At 37.7% G+C, this 21,091-nt stretch overlaps 2 protein-coding genes across 2 annotated transcripts; both read right to left on the bottom strand.

The window, feature by feature from the left end:
- Positions 1-708: 708 nt before the first annotated feature.
- LOC125231953 (cell wall protein DAN4-like) lies at positions 709-5,977 on the bottom strand. Its single transcript, XM_048137560.1, has 5 exons — positions 5,832-5,977; positions 5,423-5,532; positions 4,394-4,500; positions 1,876-2,051; positions 709-1,566 (listed from the first exon to the last, which is right to left on the bottom strand). Exons 1-5 carry the CDS (start codon positions 5,848-5,850, stop codon positions 851-853), a joined length of 1,128 nt encoding a protein of 375 aa, XP_047993517.1. The 5' UTR covers positions 5,851-5,977; the 3' UTR covers positions 709-850.
- Positions 5,978-7,133: 1,156 nt separating this feature from the next.
- Positions 7,134-17,001, bottom strand: LOC125231952. Its single transcript, XM_048137559.1, has 5 exons — positions 16,983-17,001; positions 11,635-11,744; positions 9,910-10,017; positions 8,011-8,170; positions 7,134-7,342 (listed from the first exon to the last, which is right to left on the bottom strand). Exons 1-5 carry the CDS (start codon positions 16,999-17,001, stop codon positions 7,149-7,151), a joined length of 591 nt encoding a protein of 196 aa, XP_047993516.1. The 3' UTR covers positions 7,134-7,148.
- Between the last annotated feature and the right edge of the window lie 4,090 nt (positions 17,002-21,091).

Below are 21,091 nucleotides of genomic sequence, written 5' to 3'. Positions count from 1 at the left end.
TGTCATAGGCTACTTTTTGTATTTTTTAACCCCCACTTTTATAAAAGGGGGGAGGGGGAAGTTCGTATGGAGCATTCCGCAATTTCCGAATTTAATTTAGATAATAGAAATGGCAAGTTATAATAATAAAATAAAATGAATAATCACGAAATCTCATTTTATTGCTGTTTGATATATTTTCAGAAATAATAAACATTAATATTTTGATGACACTGACAATCTGGGTGGAAGTAATGACTACAGAAGATACATTTATTTACTTATCTAATTGTTATTGCACAAAAATCTCAACATGTTCAACAAAAGATGAACTCTTAATGTTATACTCAGATAAGTATTTTCCACCAATCACCATTTGGGAGAATATGGTACAAAACATGCAAAATAGCGAAATGTACATCACCATTAGGCTCTCCCAGAACTATCTATCGATTAAAAAAATTGGATAAATATAAATACCTACCTTCACCAATACGAGTAGGTCTGTGTCTAGGTATGTCACTGTCATTCATACGTGTGAGATAAAAAAAAATCTTATTCTCGTTCTCACGTATGAAATTCTTTATCAGTGCATGGACTAATAAGGTGCCACCAACTATTATAACCTTTGAGTTTGCCTCCTCATTACCCACCTATGCCCACTACCCACCATTGGATACAAAAGGTCCAACTTGTTTGGTCGAAAACTTGTCCAAGTAGTCCGCAACATCGCCTCGACCGTGCGTAAGCCTTTTTTTTCGCGGACTTCTTTTTGGACTTTGATTTAGGCCTCTAATGTCACAGAGGTTAGAAGACAGCAATACGTCACAAAGACGAGTAACTAAAACTGATACGCAGATGTCAGTCTCGGTCACCTTAAGCGATCCAACAGTAGATCGATCATGCGTACGCTTTTTTTCGTCGAAGCCTTCTCCCGATCGTTTTTCACAGTCAACTCAGTCGTCACTGTTGTTTCTGTGGTCGGATCCTTCGCCCACCAATAGACCTCCACTGACGCCTTAGACGTTTGTGAACATTTTATCTTCGCTGATGCCGACCACTTGCTCTTCACTGTGTTGTCTGTCGTCGTCTTCGGAACCGATCGAGTCCTCGTTCTTTTCGAGGTCTCCCAATCGGTTTCAAATGTCATCGTATCCGTGTGTGTCCTCGTTTTTGTCGAGGTCCAATGCTTTTCCACCGTCGTCGATGAGCGTGTTCTATTTGTCCAGATCTTCCAGTCAGTTTCCAGGGTACGAGAACGCGTACGTGTTTTTCTCGAAACCCAATCCCAATCGAAAAAAAAAGTGCCTGTAGTTCTGTTCCACATCCAATAGCTCTCCGTTGTGGTTCTTCTCTTCCAGTAGTACTCCCAATCGAAGATTCTATCGTAGGTGTACCTGGAGTAGGTGTACTTGTACATGTCAACCGTGCGTATTTTTTTCTGTGGGGTTGATTTGGGTGTGGTGCACGTTGGCGTCGTGCAGGTGGGACACCAGGGGCACGGCGTCGTTGTTGTCGTCGTGGGCGTTGTTGTTGAGAAGATCTTCCTCTTCTCAGCTTGCACGAATATGATGCTGTAGAACATAACTGCAAAAGGGGAGAAGGTCACTGATGGAGAGGAGTAGGAGGTAGAAATGGGAGAACTTTACTAATGGAAATAGTCGCAGATACATCCGACAAAACTTTAGGGCACAGTTTGGAAATCTTATTGCAAGGTCTACATACGGTAGTTAAAATCAAGCATGTTACTGTTGATTCTGAACGTTTTACGCCATGAAAAATAATATCAGTTACTGCACCAAGGTCCAACAACATCCATGGTAGAAACCATTGGTTCCGATCCTTCTGAAGGATAAAGTAATAAAAAAAAAACAAGAGGAAGAAGAAAAGACTGACAGAGATAGAAGATCACAGCGACGGTGGCGGCGATGGCTCGCATCAGCTTGAGCTCCATGGCCCAGATGGAAGCCGTCATCACGATGCACATGATGATCAGCATCACGGGCACGTAGACAGACGAGTACCAGACCCAGATCTCGTACAGTATTTCTTCCTCCTGAAACAAGTTGCAACTCGCATTCATGCGGATCCATCATTAACATAAATACGTTCTTATCTTATCTTAAATCTGCGGGGGCCCTTCCGGATACACTTCGACCCATCGAGATCTTTTGTGCAATTACCCCCTACGATCCTAAGATCCTTCAGCTATTCAGGAGCTTCTCGACCATCTCCACGTATCGGATGATGAGGCTCAATACGTTCACTCACGCCTGTATTCCTAAAAGTAGCAAGCAGACTACATGTATACTTCCTCCTCCGAAATTTCCAGGAATTCAAACTATCTATACACGGTGTTTCCGGTATCACTCAAAACCTCAGACACCCCAACTGATTTTTATTTTTTTTAACTCATCTAGAGTATTCATCTTTTAATCTGATCGTTACTTTTTTTTTATTGAATTTTTAATTTTCTGTACAGCTCTACTTGACTTTTAGCTCTACACTCAATAAAGTAATTGCTAACTACCATCATAAACCATAACACTATTTATTTGTGTACGTTACTGCAACGACATAAGGTTTACCAATAGACAGCTAAGATGTCACTGTAAAACACTTTAAAGCTTTGTCACAGTAAACTTCAAATTGGACAGGTAATCGCAGTAAGCAAATAAACTCAATATTCAAAATGACAAGGTTGTAATTAGGTACGAGTTCAATTTGTTATGACTTATGATAAACATTAAGATTAAACTGACAAACAACGTCAAACTAGTAGCGGAAAAAAAATCGTCCAAGTAACCAGCCAGTATTAATACCCCTAAATACTGAAAAAAGGTAAACAACCTCTTAGCAATGCGATATACACAATGTTGTATTACGAGTACAATAGAATGGGCACGTAAAAAATAATTAATAATACTAATTTAAATAAAAATATTACCCCCATCAAGATATAGCTCAATCGATTCTACTCTCGATTCTGAACAAACTGTTTTCAGGTTTTTAGTGTTAAGTGAAACACGGTGTATAAGTAAACTATTTTCGTTGGTAAAGTTGGAGTTTTCGGGATCCGTTTTGTATGGACTTCTACAGATATTGGAGAATTTTAGGGAACCCGTTGGGAATCGAGTTGTATTGACGCTACGCCGTATGCGCCGTGTGTTGTATGTACCTACGTTGTATCTCTATACAATATTTCAACTACCTTGCTACAAAGGTATATTTAAGCTTGAAGAGATATCACACACACACTTTCGCATTTATAAAATATTAAGTTTGTAATGTTCAGGGAGCGTACTTTTCATGCCGATGACATTAATCTGACGTCACGCTCCGTATAGGGTGATCCCAAATAGTTTTATTGTAAATTATTAATCATTAGTCGTCAATCATTTTAATCGTATACAAATTACTTTAAATACATACATACATACAACATACATACAATCACGCCTGTATCCCATAAAGGGGTAGGCAGAACACATGAAACTACTAAAGCTTCAGTGCCACTCTTGGCAAATGAAACCAGTGCCACTCTTGGTTGAAAGAAAACGAAACTGTGACATTGCAGTGACAGGTCAAATACAGTAGTCCATTTACATGTGGCATAAATAATACCTACTTGAAATGTGAAACGTGAATAAAATTATTTGATTTGTTTTTATAAATAAATTTAATTAAATAGTATTGTTAACAACACATTACAATAAATACGTAGAAAAGAGAATTTTTCTCTAACGTAAATCACACCATCCTTCTTGTATTCATTACCATGCAAAGAAATTCATAACTTAAAATGATTGATGACTAATGATTAATAATTAACAATAAAACAATTTGTGATCACCCTATATGGAGCGTGACGTCAAATTGATGTCATCGGCACGAAAAGTACGCTCCCTGGTAATGTTTATACTCTGTTACTATTATATAAGTGTACTATAAGTGTATAGTTGTAATGAATTCCACAGTGCTTTAGTTTACCTGTTATGCTGTGTAATTTTTGGATATTAAAAAAAAAAAAAAAAAAATTAGTAGGGATAGTTTGGATTGAGGAAAAGGTAAAGGCCTGTTAGAACTATTTGGCATGAATCCTTTTCCTTAAGTTACGTCCTGTAGGTATCATCTTGGATCATCCCATTTCTAGTTCAAAGTTTTCATTCTGTGAACTAAAAAGGTACGTAGCCGAATGGCACAAACGCTCACGAAACGCGTGAGAAACGAAACGCTCGTAGATATCTATCTCTATCGCTCTTGCGTATTGGCGCGAAAGAGCCAGACTACCCTTCGCGGCGTTTCGTTTTCGCGTCGGAGAAATGCCATTCGGCTACGGGGTCTGCTGCCAAAATTTCAGATTCGTGAGAAGTGTAATTTCTGTGCGTAAGTACTATTGATTGTGTGCAGATACCGTGATAGCTCCAATGATAAGCAGCACGCTGACGAAGCTCCAAAGGCTGTGAGGATCCCGAGCCGCCGGTACAGCAGCAGGTGGGGCACGTGGAATATTGAATGCACCTGCCACATGGAACCATTCTAAAACAAGCTAATCTTATAGACGGGAGTGTAACGGCCCAGCCACGACATTGGTCTAAGCGCGACAGCGGTGAGCGGCAGCCATATGTGCAAATGAAAAGTCCCATTGCTGTGTCTCGCTCCAATGTATGGCCGCCGCTCACCGCTGTCGCGCTTAGACCAATGTCGTGGCTGGGCCGTTCGTTAGCGTGCGTCCACTCCATGCAGCGTCGAGTCACGACACTAGTATGATCTTCATTTGTTTGACATGCACTGCGCTCGCCCTGCCTCGTTGCACGTCCAATATGAGCGATCACTCAGGCCCACTTAAGCTAATCTTACTAAACTTACAAACTCTATATTCAAAATTATCTTCCTTGCGCTGTCCCGGGATTAGAAGGTATCGAATTTATAGCCCCATTTGGTTTTCGTCAAGTTCGAAATAGGTCCCATTCTGCTTTTATTCATTCTTCATTCATCACTTTCGTTCGTACTCTTAAACGTCTTTGAACATATGAGTTGTTTATCTCTTTCTCCGTTATTTTTTTGGCTATATTGTTTATTGAATAAATATATGAGTATGAGTATTCTTAAGCGTCTTTGATCATATGAGTTGTTTATCTCTTTCTCCGTTTTTGGCTCGCGCCATTTTTTTTTTGTAGTTGGACAACACGGTATATTATAAATTGGTTTACTCTGCTATCTTCTATCATTTCATTCACTATGACTCGTGCCTTGACGCTCTGATACTATGAATGGCTAAATATGACATGTACCTGGTGTTTACAAGTTGTAGTTGCAGTAAACGGCCATAAAGAATGCACAGCAATGTCTTCGTAGAGCGTTGTCTCTTTCTTGCTTATGTAACGTTAATTGTCTCTTTCCAAAGACCGATGTCCATTCTTTATGGCTGTTTACTACGTACTATACAAACGAAGCCTATGAAGATGGTGGCTCCGGGGCGCTCAAAGTCGAAGTACCAGAAGTGCCACACGAGTGTCCAGTCGGGCTTCTCGGTAGTTGTTGTTGATGTTACTGTCAACACATAAAGACAATTTACATTAACGGGAAAACAGCTTCCCCCTTCCTCACCTCGTGCGGTGACGGTGACGGATTAAGATTTTTACTGCCCCATTTCCTTCCATGGGTGTTGTAGAAGTGGTATATGGGTGCAATTATGGTGTCGGCTAGGAATCGGTCACTTATGGCACAATTTAGTTTATTTTCAAACCTCTTAATCGGTGAAAATTGGCACTGTGACTAGCGCAGATGTGTGAGTTTATGTATGTATATACTATTGAATATATATCTACAAAAATAATAACAATCATTACCTGATTCACCTCCACCCATCGTCGGCAAGAGATATGCAACGCCAATGCCACCGAACAGTCTATAACCAGCGAAATACCAAGTCGCAATGAATGCCGGACGATTTCATTAATTATTTAGTAATCATTGTATGATGCAAACAAGCTCAAAAATGTAAAATATAATAATATATACATAAAACTTTCAGGTATAAAAAATATATTCGTCTATGACATTAGTATGACATGATGACAGAAACACAGACATAGAATCATCATAGAGTAAAACGTAGTGATTCAATGCTCTTTGGTCCAGAGAAAGTCCAGAGGGAGAAGCTGGTACTGAGGTGCCCCTGCCGTGAGAGCGAGAAGATATATATTTTTTTTCTTTCTCTCACATATGAGAGTGACATGCCTAATAGGCACTTGCACAGGCGCCGCCTGGTGGGATAAAATGTCAGCGTACCACCTCATTTATACAAGTTCACCTCTTCTCCTTCCGCAAAAATACATAAAATAGAGGCTGTAGACTTTACAAGCTGCATTTAAATAAATACAAATGAATACGTGTATTACATTTATTTTATATTCATATTTTATACATCATTAAATATTATTGTTATAAAACTTCAAAGTACTCATGAACGTCCCACTTGGGACCTGGGGGGCAATTTTTGAATCTCGCATACAGGATTTTGTCACTAAAATACCGGTACCATTTTGACGTCATTTTCTGACTTTTGAGTATTAGGCATAATGTTCATTATGTCAGTGATTGTTTTGATATGAAGTAAGATTCGATTTCGATGACGTCACTACATCTCTGACAGCGTTTTTGGTGGCCAAAATAAAAAAATACACACACACATTTAATCGAAAATACGTTCTAGTCATCATACACTTTTCATACCCAAAATCTATAAATATTGGTTTTTTATGTCTTCTGTAGCAGACAATCATTTTGTTTTTCCAAATTCGATATGAATCTGATCTATATTCTGTCAAACAAGTCTGTCAGTAAATAAGAACTAAGAAAATTGTTTGACTAAAGAAAAGGATGCATATAGTTTTCTTTGTTCTTATTCACTGACACTTGGTTGACAGAATATAAGTAGTAGCCTATTGTTTGACATGGGCGCCACACGCCCCACTCCGCTGCACGCTCAATATGAGCGTGCATTCAGGGGCCCGATTTTTGAGTCTCACGCGGTCGAATTCAGAAAATTGTTACTGAAAATAATGGGAAATTCACCGTTTTCAACCGGTATTTTAGTGACAGTGAGACTCAAAAATCGGCCCCAGGCCTTACACTTAAGAGAGCAGTTGCATCCTCCAGCACCTTCAAATTCTGTCTAAAACCTTCACAATCATCGTTAGCGAGCGTAAGATCTTCTTGGGTGTGGACGGTGTGGTGCACTTTGGCGTCGTGCAGGTGGGACACCAGGGACACGGCGTCGTTGTTGTCGTTGTGTGCGTCGTTGTCGAGAAGATCTTCCGCTTCTCAGCTTGCACGAATATTACGCAGTAGAACATAACTGCAAGATGAGAAAAATCACCGAGTTCATCATAGAATCGCCAAGGCCTGTGATACACATGATCACATGCCAGTAGCTTGCACAACTGGTATGCCTCCACGTACGAAATACTCGCATGCTAGTCCATTTGCCAGTACCTAATTTAGTACGCGGCTGGCATGCCAGTTGTGTAAATTACATGCATGTATATCGCCTGGCATAAGTGACAGTTTGTGAACGTTATTGCAAGGAAGGTCTACCAATGTGACAGTACGTCTCAAATAATAACATTTAGAGCAAAAGTCCAGAGCTACCAGACCTTTTGCAGACATTAAACGTCGATACTAATTCTACATTATCCCATTTGTTTAATCCTTGAAAAAATAGGAAGGAATGTAGGCTCTGGGGTCTTAGTCCATTTGCCCTATGAAAGATTTCTCGGGTCTTCAAAATCTCGAAATGCGTGACATAATTTAAAATACGCTGATCGATCTGGTGCCGTAGCCGAATAGCATTTCTGCGACGCGAAACGAAAACGAAACGAAATCGATAGAGATAGATATCTACGAGCGTTTCGTGAGCGTTTGTGTCATTCGGCTGCGTATCCTGGCGTAGTAGTTAATGAGCCTGTCTGCTTGGGGTCGTTTGTCAATCTGTGTAAGAATGTCCTATAATATTTAGTCACTAACACAGATAGAAAATCACAGCAATTAAGGAAAAGAATGCCCGCAGTGGCTTGAGGTTCATGGCCCAGACTGACGCGGCCAACACGATGCACGTAATGATCAGCATCACTGGCACGTAGACCGATGAGTACCAGATCCAGATATCATACAGTATCTCTTCCTCCTGAAACAGAAGAAGTTCTCGTTAGGAGGAATCCCACACACCTCGTTGCTTCACTCTCCTTAATTACATTTTATAGGAGGTAGGGCATAGCGAATAATATTCCGCTTTGTGTGATAGGGCACAGCACAGCGGATATTATGTCGCTCGAATCTAGAGCAGAGCCCAACTGGGGACGTACCTCCGGATTACAGAAGACCGCAGCCAAATAGCACTAGACCCTAATCATAGTGTTGTGTTTCTGCCGGTGAGGGTGTGCTGGTGATGGAAGGGCTTACGGAACTAAATTTGTTCCGTCTATTTTCCTTTGAGTCGTCGGCAACCCGACGAAGGAGGGTTCCTTGGAACTTGTACACTCCTTTTTGACATAGATTTATGGCTCGAAAGTGACACTTAACACCAATCTACAAATAATCGATGGCAACAAGGCATTTTTTGCCTAGCTTAAGTAGCACGTATTTAACCGGGCGACTAAATAACCATAGAAATGGGTATCAAAAACAATAGTTTGGCGACTAAAATGTGGCCTCAAATTATTTAAATATGAGGTATCATTTTAATGTCATTACGGCTACGGTTTATTCAGACGCGAGTACCAACTATTTATTTGGCAACTGAATTATTATATTGGAAACAATTTAAGAGATACAGTTTAATAGGAAAACGGCTCTCTATTAATATAAAATATACAGTTCTTTTAAAATATTTATATAGCAAATTAACATAAAAAGTACATTTAAAATTTATACATCGGCACTTCACCTGAGCTTTCATTTTAATAAAAAAAAGGATTCTTATAAAATATAATGGTCGACAAAATATTATACTTATGGGTAAGAAATTAGGTGTTTGGGAGTGCTGGCAACTTCGTCTCTATACAATGAATTTAACTTTTCATTACGTTTACTCTATCGAATCTAAGGCCGGCCTTACGCAGTCTTAACATTACTCTGAAAGATTCATTTTTTTGGCAGGAAAACCTTACTCAGAATATGCATTGGCATAAATCGTTCCGCAGATTTTAAAATATCGAATCTTATGCTGGCATGATGTTCATGAGCAAAATAATCTTCTAAATTAAGAGTACTTCCGTAGATTTTTGTTTGATAATATTTAGGCGGTAAAAAGTTAATATTTAGGCGGTAAAAAGAATAGAATAAACATTTTTCACGAATAAATACAGGCAAGACAAAATACACATAATAACAAGAAGACAGAAAGGAATGAAGTGCCACGAAATGGCCTCACCTCAGCGTGTTGCTGGTGACTTCTAGCGCTGATCTTCCGATGAGACCATCGGTACGTAGCTACCTTTCAATCCGTTTTCATAAAGAAACGATTTTATATGCGTTTTAAAAAACCTACTTCCCAATTATTTTTTTTAGTTGCCTCCGCAATTTAAATACTACTTTAAACGATGAGCTAAGTATAATTATTTAGGTGCTAACATCTATATGACTACAAATATTAAAAATCTTACGCTTTACAATACTAGGTGCCAATTATTATTTTAGTCGCCAAAGTATTGTTTAATGTTCCTCGGAAATATTTTTGTCGCTTGAAATTTGCTGCCGTTTTTTCAATAATATTGATGCTTAATATTTGAGGCTCATATATTTTTTTTGTCGCCACAATATTAAAACACAGCCAAATTATATTATTGTATGCCCGACTTAACTTCCCGTTTAATATTTTAGTTGCCCGGTTAATTATATGCCCTTAAGTAAAGCCAAGACAGGTACCGTGATAGCTCCCCAGAGGAGTCCTATGCCGACGATACTCCAGAAAGCCGTGAGTATGCCAAGCCGCCGGTACAGCAGCAAATGTGGGACGTGGAACAAGGAGTGTACCTGCGACATAGTCATTCTATAGGGTCCCCCCACATCTAGCGTCTCGCGAGCGTAGCGTCGGGCCAACTGTATGGAAACGTGGCGTCAGACTTTGCCCCTTAACAAGCTGTCAAATAAAATTGTATGCACAGTTGCACCACAGAATATATAATAGTACAAGTACAGAAGGCCCACTGCTTTGATGTTCACGAAATGCCGCCTTTTAAAATGCCTACAAATTTTTTACAAAGAAACCAGCCGCACGTGCGCAGCGTTGGGTGATAGGGTTGCTTATGGATTAAAACGAATTAATTACTCAGATAAAATTTTATACTATTTTATGTTTAAGTCTTGGGTTCTTTCTAGGTATATATACAGTATTTTGGTTTAAGTTCCAACTTTGAACTTTTCCGTGGGACTTAATCTAGATCTGTGTAAGAATGTCCTATGGTACATATTTTATTCATAACTTAGCATTGTTAGCCATTCCACACGCGGACACCGCATTTGAACCTTTAAAAAAAACTCGCGACGTAAAATAACAATAGAAAGTGCGAACGTGCGTTCCGTGAGAACGCGCGCCACCACTGATTAGGCCGTGAACTCGCGGCCGCCGGAATGTACTTGTAGCACGGCGATAGAATCGCGGAGTGAGCCGCCCCTGGTTGCACACACAACGATATTGAGACCCACTAATCTTGCATTTAAATATGGTCAATACGGGTAAGGGTGTCACATTTACGCTATTTGACGCGTGATTGACGCTAGATGTCATTACAAATATTTTCCTTTTTTTATTATTTATAAATGGGCTTACTGTTGGCCACAGGCTAGCCAAAGGTAAAGACGTGGCCTATAATGGAGTGAGCTCGCCCAGAAGATGCCTCGAGAGCTCGGAAATATAGCCGCCGGCAAGGAATTCCACCCTTGGCAGTGCGCATAGGAAAAGAAGAAGCAAAGCGCTTCGTGCGAATTCGCGGAATATCTACCAAGTAGGTAAGCATGGAAACCGGCCGTGCGTAAGAGTCCGATGGTAGAATGGGGACGGTGGAATAAGCTCCTGTAGCTCTTGAGCACACTCCCCGAAGTCAAGTACAGCAAGTGAACGCGTACTATGTTTGTATGAGTGTAATATGACAGGTCGACTGTTCGCGTTTTTGACAGGCGGTAATGTGAGGTAACCGAAGGGGGTGGGTGGCACTTTCAGCGGGGAGCGGGAGTGGCCATACTGTACGATAGTACTCTTTTTTATACGTGGTACCGCTCTGCGCGAGCGAGGCGCACAGAGTATATGCGGAACCGAATGATGCCGGTCGCGTCAGTACGCGCCACGCTGTGGCGCTGGCAAGGTCGCGCGTGTCGCGTGCGAGAGAGCCAAATACCGATCGCGGGAGATTAACTACTGAGTCGTCCTTATACTGTGCCGAAGGGCAACCTGTAGAACACCTTCCTTCCTCGACGCTAACGGCCCAGCCACGACATTGGTCCAAGCGCGACAGCGGTGAGCGGCAGTCATACGTGCGAATGAAAAGTCCCATCGCTGTGTATCGCTCCAATGTATGGCCGCCGCTCTCCGCTTTCGCGCTTAGTCCAATGTCGTGGCTGAGCCGTAAGTAACGTTTTCTAAATTGTACCTACTATGCTAACGCCAGCGATGAAGACGGTGGCCCCAGGGCGCTCGAAGTTAAAGAACCAGAAGTGCCACACGATGGTCCAGTCGGGCCTATCGGTAGTTGTTGTTGTTGTTACTGTCAACATATACAGACAATTTTATATTAAAGGGAAGGGGCCCCGCGGAAGCGGGGCTTCGTCGATATCGCTTTACGGAATATTGTGGGCCCATTGCGTTCTAGACAGTTTGCGATGTAGAATAATACCCTTATTCATATTATATTATTTATTTTGAACTGTGATTTATTTATTTTAATTGTACTGTTATTTTAATTGGACCATATGTTGTCTGCAATAAACGGATTTATAAGCGTGCTCCAAAGTTATCAAGCCGATAAAGTTCGTTTGTCCCTTTTCGACGTATTACTGTGATAGAAAAGGACAAACGAATTTTATCGGCTTGATAACTTTAGTACGTTTATGAATAACACGGAAGATCAGCGTCAAAGTATCCAAAAGGTACCTTGACACCAAGCTGAGTGGAAACCTTTCAGTGACGTTTTATTTCAATTTTTGTGACATCTTTTTGCAATTTATATTGTTTAAGCGTCCTGAATAAAGTTTTTTCTATTCTAATAAGGGGGTAATTAAATAGCGATATAGGTAGATGAAGTATACTAGTGACTTTGCGTTCTCCACCGCTAACCACCATCCGCAAATCCAAACTAATATTATAAATGGGAAAGTGTGTGTGTCTGTTTGTGTGTCCGTCTTTCACGGCAAAATGGAGCGACAAATTGACGTGTCATTTTAAGTGGAGATAGTTGAAGGGATGGAGAGTGACATAGGCTACTTTTTGTCTCTTTCTAACACGAGCGAAGCCGCGGGCAAAGGCTAGTAATCCATAAATGTATGTAGAAGAAGAAGAAATAGTAGACTGGGGTATATGGGTTCAATTGTGGTCACTATAATGACATAATTTAATTTTGTTTATTTTCAAGACCGAGATCGCTGAAGAGTGGCACTGTGTCTTGCGCAGAGGTGTGTTTATATACGAACATAGATTATTATATTTAAAATAAGATTATACCGTCCCATGACACTAAAATGCGACCGCCTAAGAACGTGCATACGCTACACCACACATAGATGGCGCCACAAAAAATCTTGTTGCCATCGATTATTTATAGATTGGTGTTAAATATCACTTTCGAGCCATTAACCTATGTCAAAAGTGACACTTAACGCAGTTTACAAGTATAATCGAAAGTTACAAGACATTTTTTTTGTGGCGCCATCTATGTGTGGTATAGTGTATGCGCGTTCTTAGGCGGTGGCATTTTAATATATGGGATGGTATGATCTTCTATTTAATCTATCATGTACATTGATTCACAAAATAAGTTTCAGGGTTCCGCGCAGACGAGAGCGCCAATGTCGCAAAAAAGAACTTTTCTCAATTCCCCGCAGTCGGACTTGTTATGCTCGTAATGAATTTATTAAGCGTGCATGTAAATTGTTTAACACTAACGATAGGCTAAAGAGCATGGATATATTTAATTGTACAACAATTTCACTGAAGCAAGCATTTAGATAATGTACATATATTATACACCATATAACTGAACTACAAATGTTGTTTGAATGGTTCAAAGCATGCTTTTCTTAATGTTGTATAGGCGCCCACATTTTTACATCTTTAATTTTTTTTTTCTTTTCGTTTTGTTTTTCTTTACATGTCAATATATTATTGACACTCTGTTGGACAAAATTACTTAATGCATTTGATTGAGTACAAAATAATAATAATACTTAATAAATAAAAAAAACACTCTTATCTTTACAAAACAATTTCTTTTGTGTATAAAGTATTAGCTTCGTAATTCATATGTGCAATTAAGGAAACTATAGGTCTGGTTTTTTGTTGCTTATTTTCTGTTATTTCTTGTATATGACTGTTTGTTTCTAAATAAAGAAAAAAAAATGTATATACATAAATACTATTACACCTGGCGTGCCCCGCATGCCCGCATCACTGCTCTGGGGGGTTACCATGACGTGCTAAAGCCGTTCAGTTTAGGTTGAGAGAGAGGGACGGAGCTATGTAACTGCTATAGCTGTGTCCCTTTCTCTCAATCTAAACTGAACGTCTTTAGTACGTCATGGCATGGTAACCCCCCTGAGCTCGATCTGAGAGACGCGACAGCCAGGTGCCGTAGCCGAATGGCATTTCTACGACGCGAAACGAAAACGAAACGCCGCGAAAGGCAGTCTGGCTCTATCGATGTCGCGCCAATATGCACGAGCGATAGAGATAGATATCTACGAGCGTTTCGTTTCGTGAGAGTTTGTGCCATTCGGCTACGCACCCAGAGCTGTTAATTCAATTCAATTCAATTCAATTCAATTCAATTCATTTATTTCAAGGACCAACTGAGATCATTGTTGTTAGTACGCAATTACATAATAATTAAATATATGGTTAGTATTCTACAAATTTAATGTATAAAACAGAAAGCAACCTCGACACGATTAGAAGAAGATACTATTACCTATACTATTGAATATACACCGTGTTTTTATTGAATTCCGTTAACTTCGGCATATAGTTAGGTCCATTATAGGTAACAGAATGGCATAGAGTTAGTTTTATTAAATTCTTATTTTATTCTAATAAAAACCATACCGTCGCTGCGCGTGCAAAATTCGCTATGTGACGCCCATACATTGAATGTTCTTCCTATAATCGCTAACTGCAATAAATCACATAACTACATTATCTTCTTATAACAGCAGTTTTGGAATTGCGCCTGCTATGTGAATTATGACACATAGCTATATTTTTCTAAATATTGTATAATAAGATGTGTTAGATGTTTGTGCCCGATTTGTACAATCTCATACATAGCGATAATTTTGTACTATTTGTAGAAATCGTGAATGTTTCCAGATCGTGTGTTTTGCGTCACATAGCAGGCTTTTCTTATAAAAATCTTTTAAAACTTGTTTAAATGGTGTATGGCAGCTGGGTTTGTCGTCAAGTATAACCTCTATAAATGAGACAGAGTGTAGTTTCCCTTTTTATTGAGACTATGTCTGAAAGTACTCACTCTGACCGAATAGTTATTTTTTAATATTAGTAAAAAATAAATCATTTCAAATTGATTTTTAAGATTAACTGTCAGAAATTTATAGTGTTTAGTATACTGACAAATTTCGTGTAGGGTTCAGTGTGTGTAAACGTATATTACAAACTATCGAAATAAGATAAATTTATGCTAAGTAACTCAAAAAAATAGCAAGTGATTTATCATTGCCTTGAAGTGGCAAGACATCGTTTTGTATGAAATTTTGTGTGATAAGATCTACCTATCCTTTCTGGAAACATTTTACAATAAATTAATGAAAATGAAATGTTTAATAAATGAAAAAAAGCTGAATTGAGAAATCACATAAAGTTTTGAATGACAAAGATTTTTTATCTTTTTCGGATCAAAAGGGAAAAATGGAACCCTTATACAATTATGTACTTTCTTGTCTATCCGTTTATCTATTTGTCAATATTCTTTATTTCGGAAAAACCCTATACTCAAGTGTACTGTACCGTTCCTTGAAGCTGTAAAAAAACCTTATTTCTAAGTAAATACAACATAGGTTAATTGAGTTGAAAAAAAATCTACACTCTCAAGGAAGTCAAAATTAATAGGGTACTTCCGGTTGACCTAAACTATAAAATTCGGAAAATAAATCGTATTACACCATACATCAGTACATGATTATTAATATACACCGTGTTTCCGGTATCACTCAAAACCTCAGACACCCCAACTGATTTTTATTTTTTTAAACGTATCTAGAATGTTCATTTTTTAATCTGATGATTATTATTTGTTTAAATAGAATTTTTAATTTTCTGTGTAGCTCTACTCGGCTTTTAACTCTACACTCAATAAAATAATTGCTAGCTACCATCATAAGCCTTCAAACTGTTTAATTGTGTACGTTACTGCAACGACACAAGGTTTACCAATAGACAGCTATGGCAATGTAAAGCACTAACCTGTCTCACAGTAAACTTCAAATTGGACAGGTGACTCAGTAAGCAAATTTAAACCTAAAATTCAAAATGACAAGGTTGTAATTAGGTACGAGTTCAGTTTGTTATGACTTATGATAAACTTTAAATTTAAACTGACGCACAACGTCTATTTCGTAGCAGAAAAAAAAATCGTCCAAGTAACCAGCCAGTATTAATATCCTTAAATACTGAAAAGGGTATACAACCTCTAACAATATGATATACACAATGTTGTATTACGAATTTGTAGAATGGGCACGTAAACAATAACTAATAATACAAATTAAAACAAAAAATATTACCCCCATCAAGATATACCTCAATCGATTCTACTCTCGATTCTGAACAAACAGTTTTCAGGTTTTTAGTGTTAAGTGAAACACGGTGTATAGTTGTGAGAAAAAAATAGTAAAATGTACACGTAACCTTCGGTGTTCGAGCCAGACTAGGATTATCCGGTTTTTTTCAAGTTAAACATGCATAATGAAAACTTATTCAATGCGTAAATGTTTACATAATACCACATTGAGCAACTTTGTAACTGAAATAACCTCCATTCATATAAATTAATGGAATAAATATATTATTATAGTTGTAATGTATTGGTAGTAAAGTAATATATTAATTAAATCGAGTTTTTTATTATAGTATTGTGTATTAAGCTTATAGTATTAAATTGTGGTTTTTCTGAAATAATTTATTCGAAAATGAATTGATAAATTACAAATAAACAACAACATAGTTAATTCAAATCATATGATTAAATAACTATGTGACGATAAAGTGCACAAATTGTATTTTGTTCCTTAAGAATAAAATCTAGTTATGTGATTGTAAGACACATACCGATTATTTACGACTCAAATTATAATCGCTATGTAACATATTTATGAAAAAATATTTTTTTAACCTTATAATAACTAAAATATAATTTCAAGTAATTTCTTAATGTATGCAAAAGTGAAAATACTTATGCCATAAAAATATTGATTTATTTATGTTAAATAATTGCCGAAATAAACAGTTTTTTGTGTATATAGATCCATAGATAGATAGGCGATAGATGTTTACACTAAGTGTTAAAACTATAACATGTCAATCGCATATCGAACACACAAAGCCCGTTTCTTAACAGAAATGGATGTAACATCTATCGCAGGTGTATGGTGTTTTTCAGAAATTTACGAATTAAAAAAAACTAACTATGATATTCTGTTTCCTATAATGGACTATACCGAAGTTAACGGAATTCAATAACAACACGGTGTATATCTACAAAAATAATAACAATAATTACCTGATTCACTTCCTCCCATCGCCTACAAGAGATATGGAACGCCGATGCCACTGAACCGTCAATGTGCCTGTCCTGTCAACATATCGTCAATCAAATTTTCCCCTCAGTAGCTCGGAAACACGTGTTTTACCCTTTAATACCAGCGGGTAAAAACGCATTTTATCCACTAGTGGGTAAAGTATTTTGACCTTGAATATAGTCAAATTAACGGCTTTAAAATTGATAAAAGTAGGTGAATCTTGTAATGAAGATGATTTACCAGCTGTGGAACTACTGGAATCAGAGATAAACGAGTTTTTTGCGTTGTACTTTCCTGGCTATAATGAGTGGAAAAGTTTTGTGTTAACACACGGGTGCGAATGTATTTTACTTTTCGTGTGTTGAGAAACTCGCAAAGTTCAGGACTTCGAACCATAGAATCAACTATACATTCCTTTCAAGTGCACGTTTTTCAATTCCACACTCCGCGTTAAAATACATCTTTGCACCCTTGATAAAACTTTTCCCCTCACTATAGCGAGGAAACTACAACGCAAAAAATGCGTTTATCAGCTTCCAGTAGTTCCACAGGTGGTAAATCATCTTTATTACTAGATTCACCTACTTTTATCAATTTTAAAGCAGTTAATTTGATTTTATTCAAGGTCAAATTACTTTACCCACTAGTGGATAAAATGCGTTTTTACCCGCTGGTATTAAAGGACAAAACACGTGTTTCCGAGCTAGTGAGGGGAAAATAACTATTATTATATTGGATGTGTGATGAAAAACAACGAGTTTAACCCGGGACGTGAACATTGCAAACTCGAGTCTTTAAATCGCTCCGGCAAGCTGTCGCGATTAAACTTACTCTCGTTAGTAATATTTGTCTCCCGCCACGAGTTGCACGTTTTATTATTGGGAAAGTGTGTGTGTCTGTTTGTTTATCCGTCTTTCACGGCAAAACGGAGCGACGAATTGACGTGATTTTTTAGATGGAGATAGTTGAAGGGATGGAGAGTGACATAGGCTATTTTATTTATCTTTCTAACGCGAGAAAAGCCGCGGGCAAAAGCTAGTTACTTATAAAACTACAAAATAATACAAATTTAAACCTGCGCCCATTGTCTGCTGGAGATATGCACAATAAAAAAAACAATAATACACATAAAATCAACTCATGAACAATAGGTAGGTACTATGCGATTTCTTCAGTTATCTAAATTACATTTTTTGATAAAAATAAGCTAGAATATAAAAAAAATATTAAAAAAAGCAGTAAATAAAATATGTTCATGACATTAGAATGCATTAAGATTACATAAGATTATGACGTTTAGCATAGACAAAAAGAAATTATGATGTTCCTACAATCTATGATCACAAGGTTATATAATAATATACTCTGTCAAACAAGTCTGTCAGTAAATAAGAACTAAGAAAACTATAGGTATCCTTTTCTCTAGCACCCTAAAGAAAAGGATGCATATAGTTTTCTTTGTTCTTATTTACTGACATATTTGATTGATTGATTGACTTGTTTGACAGAGTTTAAGTAGATGTTTTGTCGATTAAAGTAGTTATTTGTTTTACATGGGGGCAAATTGTTGTTTAACCGTACACCGTGCCAATATTGATACCCAAGCAAGCGAAAGATTCCAATATTAGCACGAGTTCCAATATTAGCGCTTTGCTTAGTTTGGGGCTAAGTTGATCTGTGTAAGGCAGCCATTCTCAAAGTGTGCTCCGCGGACCCCTAGGGCTCCGTAAAGCCTCTCTGGGGGCTCCGTGTGAATTTTGGGTACCTGATATGCAACTTCAACTCTCTTCCATAAAACCAAATATTAACCAATTGTTAAAAAATAAAAAAAAAACAGTTCCATGTAATACCTCACATTAGAATCTAGTGATTAGATTTTACTATCATGATCGCTTATTGAAATAAAGATTGCAATAAAAAAAATAATTTAAGGGTTCCGTCAAATGTTTTACTTTCTAAAAGGGTTCCATGGGAAAATAAGTTTGAGAACCGCTGGTGTAAGGTGTCCCCTATATTTTTTTTTTGTTTGTCTTTCCCATCACGGAACAATGGTGTTCCGGACCTTTGGGAGGCGTGCGCGGGGCCGAAGCCAACGCGTAGATGCCCTTTGACACTTTAATGAAATGTAAGGGGTACCTACACCCGTAGTGATTCAATGCTCTTTGCCTACATCGAACGGATGTTGCCCTTGCCCGTCTCTTATTATTATTTATTATTATCTACATTCATCAAAAATTTAACAAATTCGCTCGGTCTTGTGACTCGATCCACTATGAAAAGGCCGAGGACCGAGCAAATCTTCAGTGCATCTTATTGCAACCTATCATTTACTTATCTACTTCTAATTGAAACCCATTAGTTGGTTCTTGGACTTTAGAAATTGGATCTATTTGAAATAAAAAACATTAAAACAAATTCGCGTTTTACAGTCAATTTTGTGCTCTTATTCTTGTCATGAGTTTCTTACGATTCACTCAGAGACAAGGCAACGCTCAAGATTCCATTTTTATAACCAATCGCTTCTTGCAGTTCAATATTTGAATTTTTCGTTTGCTCGAGTTTCAATATCAGTACCAGCGGTTATACAAACAATAGTACATTACGATACAAGTGCGGAAAAGAGGTAGTTCGAAAAGAGAGGCGATAGGTAAAAACACGACCGAAAAGGAAATTCGTAAATTTAAACACTCACTTTGTTGAAATCGACACCAGTTACGAATGTCCTTTTCACACGTGTATCGTACGACGTTTTTCAGTACAGATGGCCTTCCGAAGTTTCGACCTGACAAAAAATGAATCATTTCTCGCACTAGTGCGTAAAAAAGCACCATCTGTATGGAAAATTACTATTTAAGATTGTGCAGAACAAGGATTTGTACTGTACTGTATTTCTGCTACTAAATTATTCTAGAAATAAAAGGTGTTACGTTTCATTAAAATGCCCTTTATTTTAACCAAAGCTCCTGCTTATTATTTTAGGAAAAGTGGACTCCTGGAAAGCTCTGAGTGAAATATTAAATTGAATTTAACAATTATGTACGGGGCGTTCTCTAAAATGAGGTGCTACGTTTGTTTAGAGGGAAAGAAATAATCCACTGAAATTATTTTAGCCGTTAAAAGCTTTGAAAGGTGAAGTATAAAAAAAACCGGCCAAGAGCGGTAGTTTTCCGTATTTTTCTCAAAAACTACTGAACCTATCAAGTTCAAAACAATTTTCCTAGAAAGTTTTTATAAAGATCTACTATTGTGATTTTTTTCATATTTTTTGAACATAGGGTTCAAAAGTTAGAGGGGGGGGGACGCACTTTTTTTTCTTTTAGAAGTGATTATTTCCGAAAATATTAATATTATCAAAAAACGATCTTAGTAAACCCTTCTTCATTTTTTAAAACCTATCCAACAATATATCACACGTTGGGGTTGGAATGAAAAAAAATATCCGCCCCCACTTTACATGTAGGGGGGGTACCCTAATAAAACATTTTTTTCCATTTTTTATTTTTGCACTTTGTTGGCGTGATTGATATACATATTGGTACCAAATTTCAGCTTTCTAGTGCTTACGGTTACTGAGATTATCCGCGGACGGACGGACGGACGGACGGACAGACAGACATGGCGAAACTATAAGGGTTCCTAGTTGACTACGGAACCCTAAAAAAGGAAAGGTTTTTAAATTTTTAGGGGCTTATAAGACAAATTAGGTAAAACTGTAAAACCTAAGACTTACTTCGTAAAGCAATGCAAAATACTTAGATCTAAAAGTGTCTCAGTACTAAAACTATATCTAAAAATTCAATCTGAAAAGTGTCTCAGTACTAAAAACTATATCTAAAAATTCAAAAAACTTAAATGTATTTTTAATTATTCTACGTTTTACAATTCTATTTATGACTTAAGGTTTAACAGGGCTTTATAACCGCCAAAAACAACAATACAAATCTTTAAGAACTCGGCCAATTCCGAAACGTTTTGGAAAATGCTAGTTTGTAATCGGCCATTTCCGAAACGTTACAATGCTTGGTACAATGCTAGTTTGTAAACAATCCTGGTTTTTAAGTGGACATTTCATATTATCCCTAAATCTCTT

Source organism: Leguminivora glycinivorella, chromosome 12 (assembly GCF_023078275.1).
Source record: "Leguminivora glycinivorella isolate SPB_JAAS2020 chromosome 12, LegGlyc_1.1, whole genome shotgun sequence".
Taxonomy (NCBI): Eukaryota; Metazoa; Arthropoda; class Insecta; order Lepidoptera; family Tortricidae; genus Leguminivora; species Leguminivora glycinivorella.
This window is presented reverse-complemented; position numbering and strand designations above follow the sequence as displayed.

What these genes read in the sequence shown, in the direction of transcription:
- LOC125231953 (XM_048137560.1), bottom strand. An exon ending in TCATAGGCTTCGTTTGTATA is followed by an intron (nt 4,501 to 5,422) that starts GTACGTAGTAAA and finishes TCCATGTGGCAG; the next exon opens with GTGCATTCAATATTCCACGT. An exon ending in CGCTGTGATCTTCTATCTCT is followed by an intron (nt 1,567 to 1,875) that starts GTCAGTCTTTTC and finishes CCCCTTTTGCAG; the next exon opens with TTATGTTCTACAGCATCATA.
- LOC125231952 (XM_048137559.1), bottom strand. An exon ending in TCATCGCTGGCGTTAGCATA is followed by an intron (nt 10,018 to 11,634) that starts GTAGGTACAATT and finishes ACTATGTCGCAG; the next exon opens with GTACACTCCTTGTTCCACGT. An exon ending in TGCTGTGATTTTCTATCTGT is followed by an intron (nt 7,343 to 8,010) that starts GTTAGTGACTAA and finishes CTCATCTTGCAG; the next exon opens with TTATGTTCTACTGCGTAATA.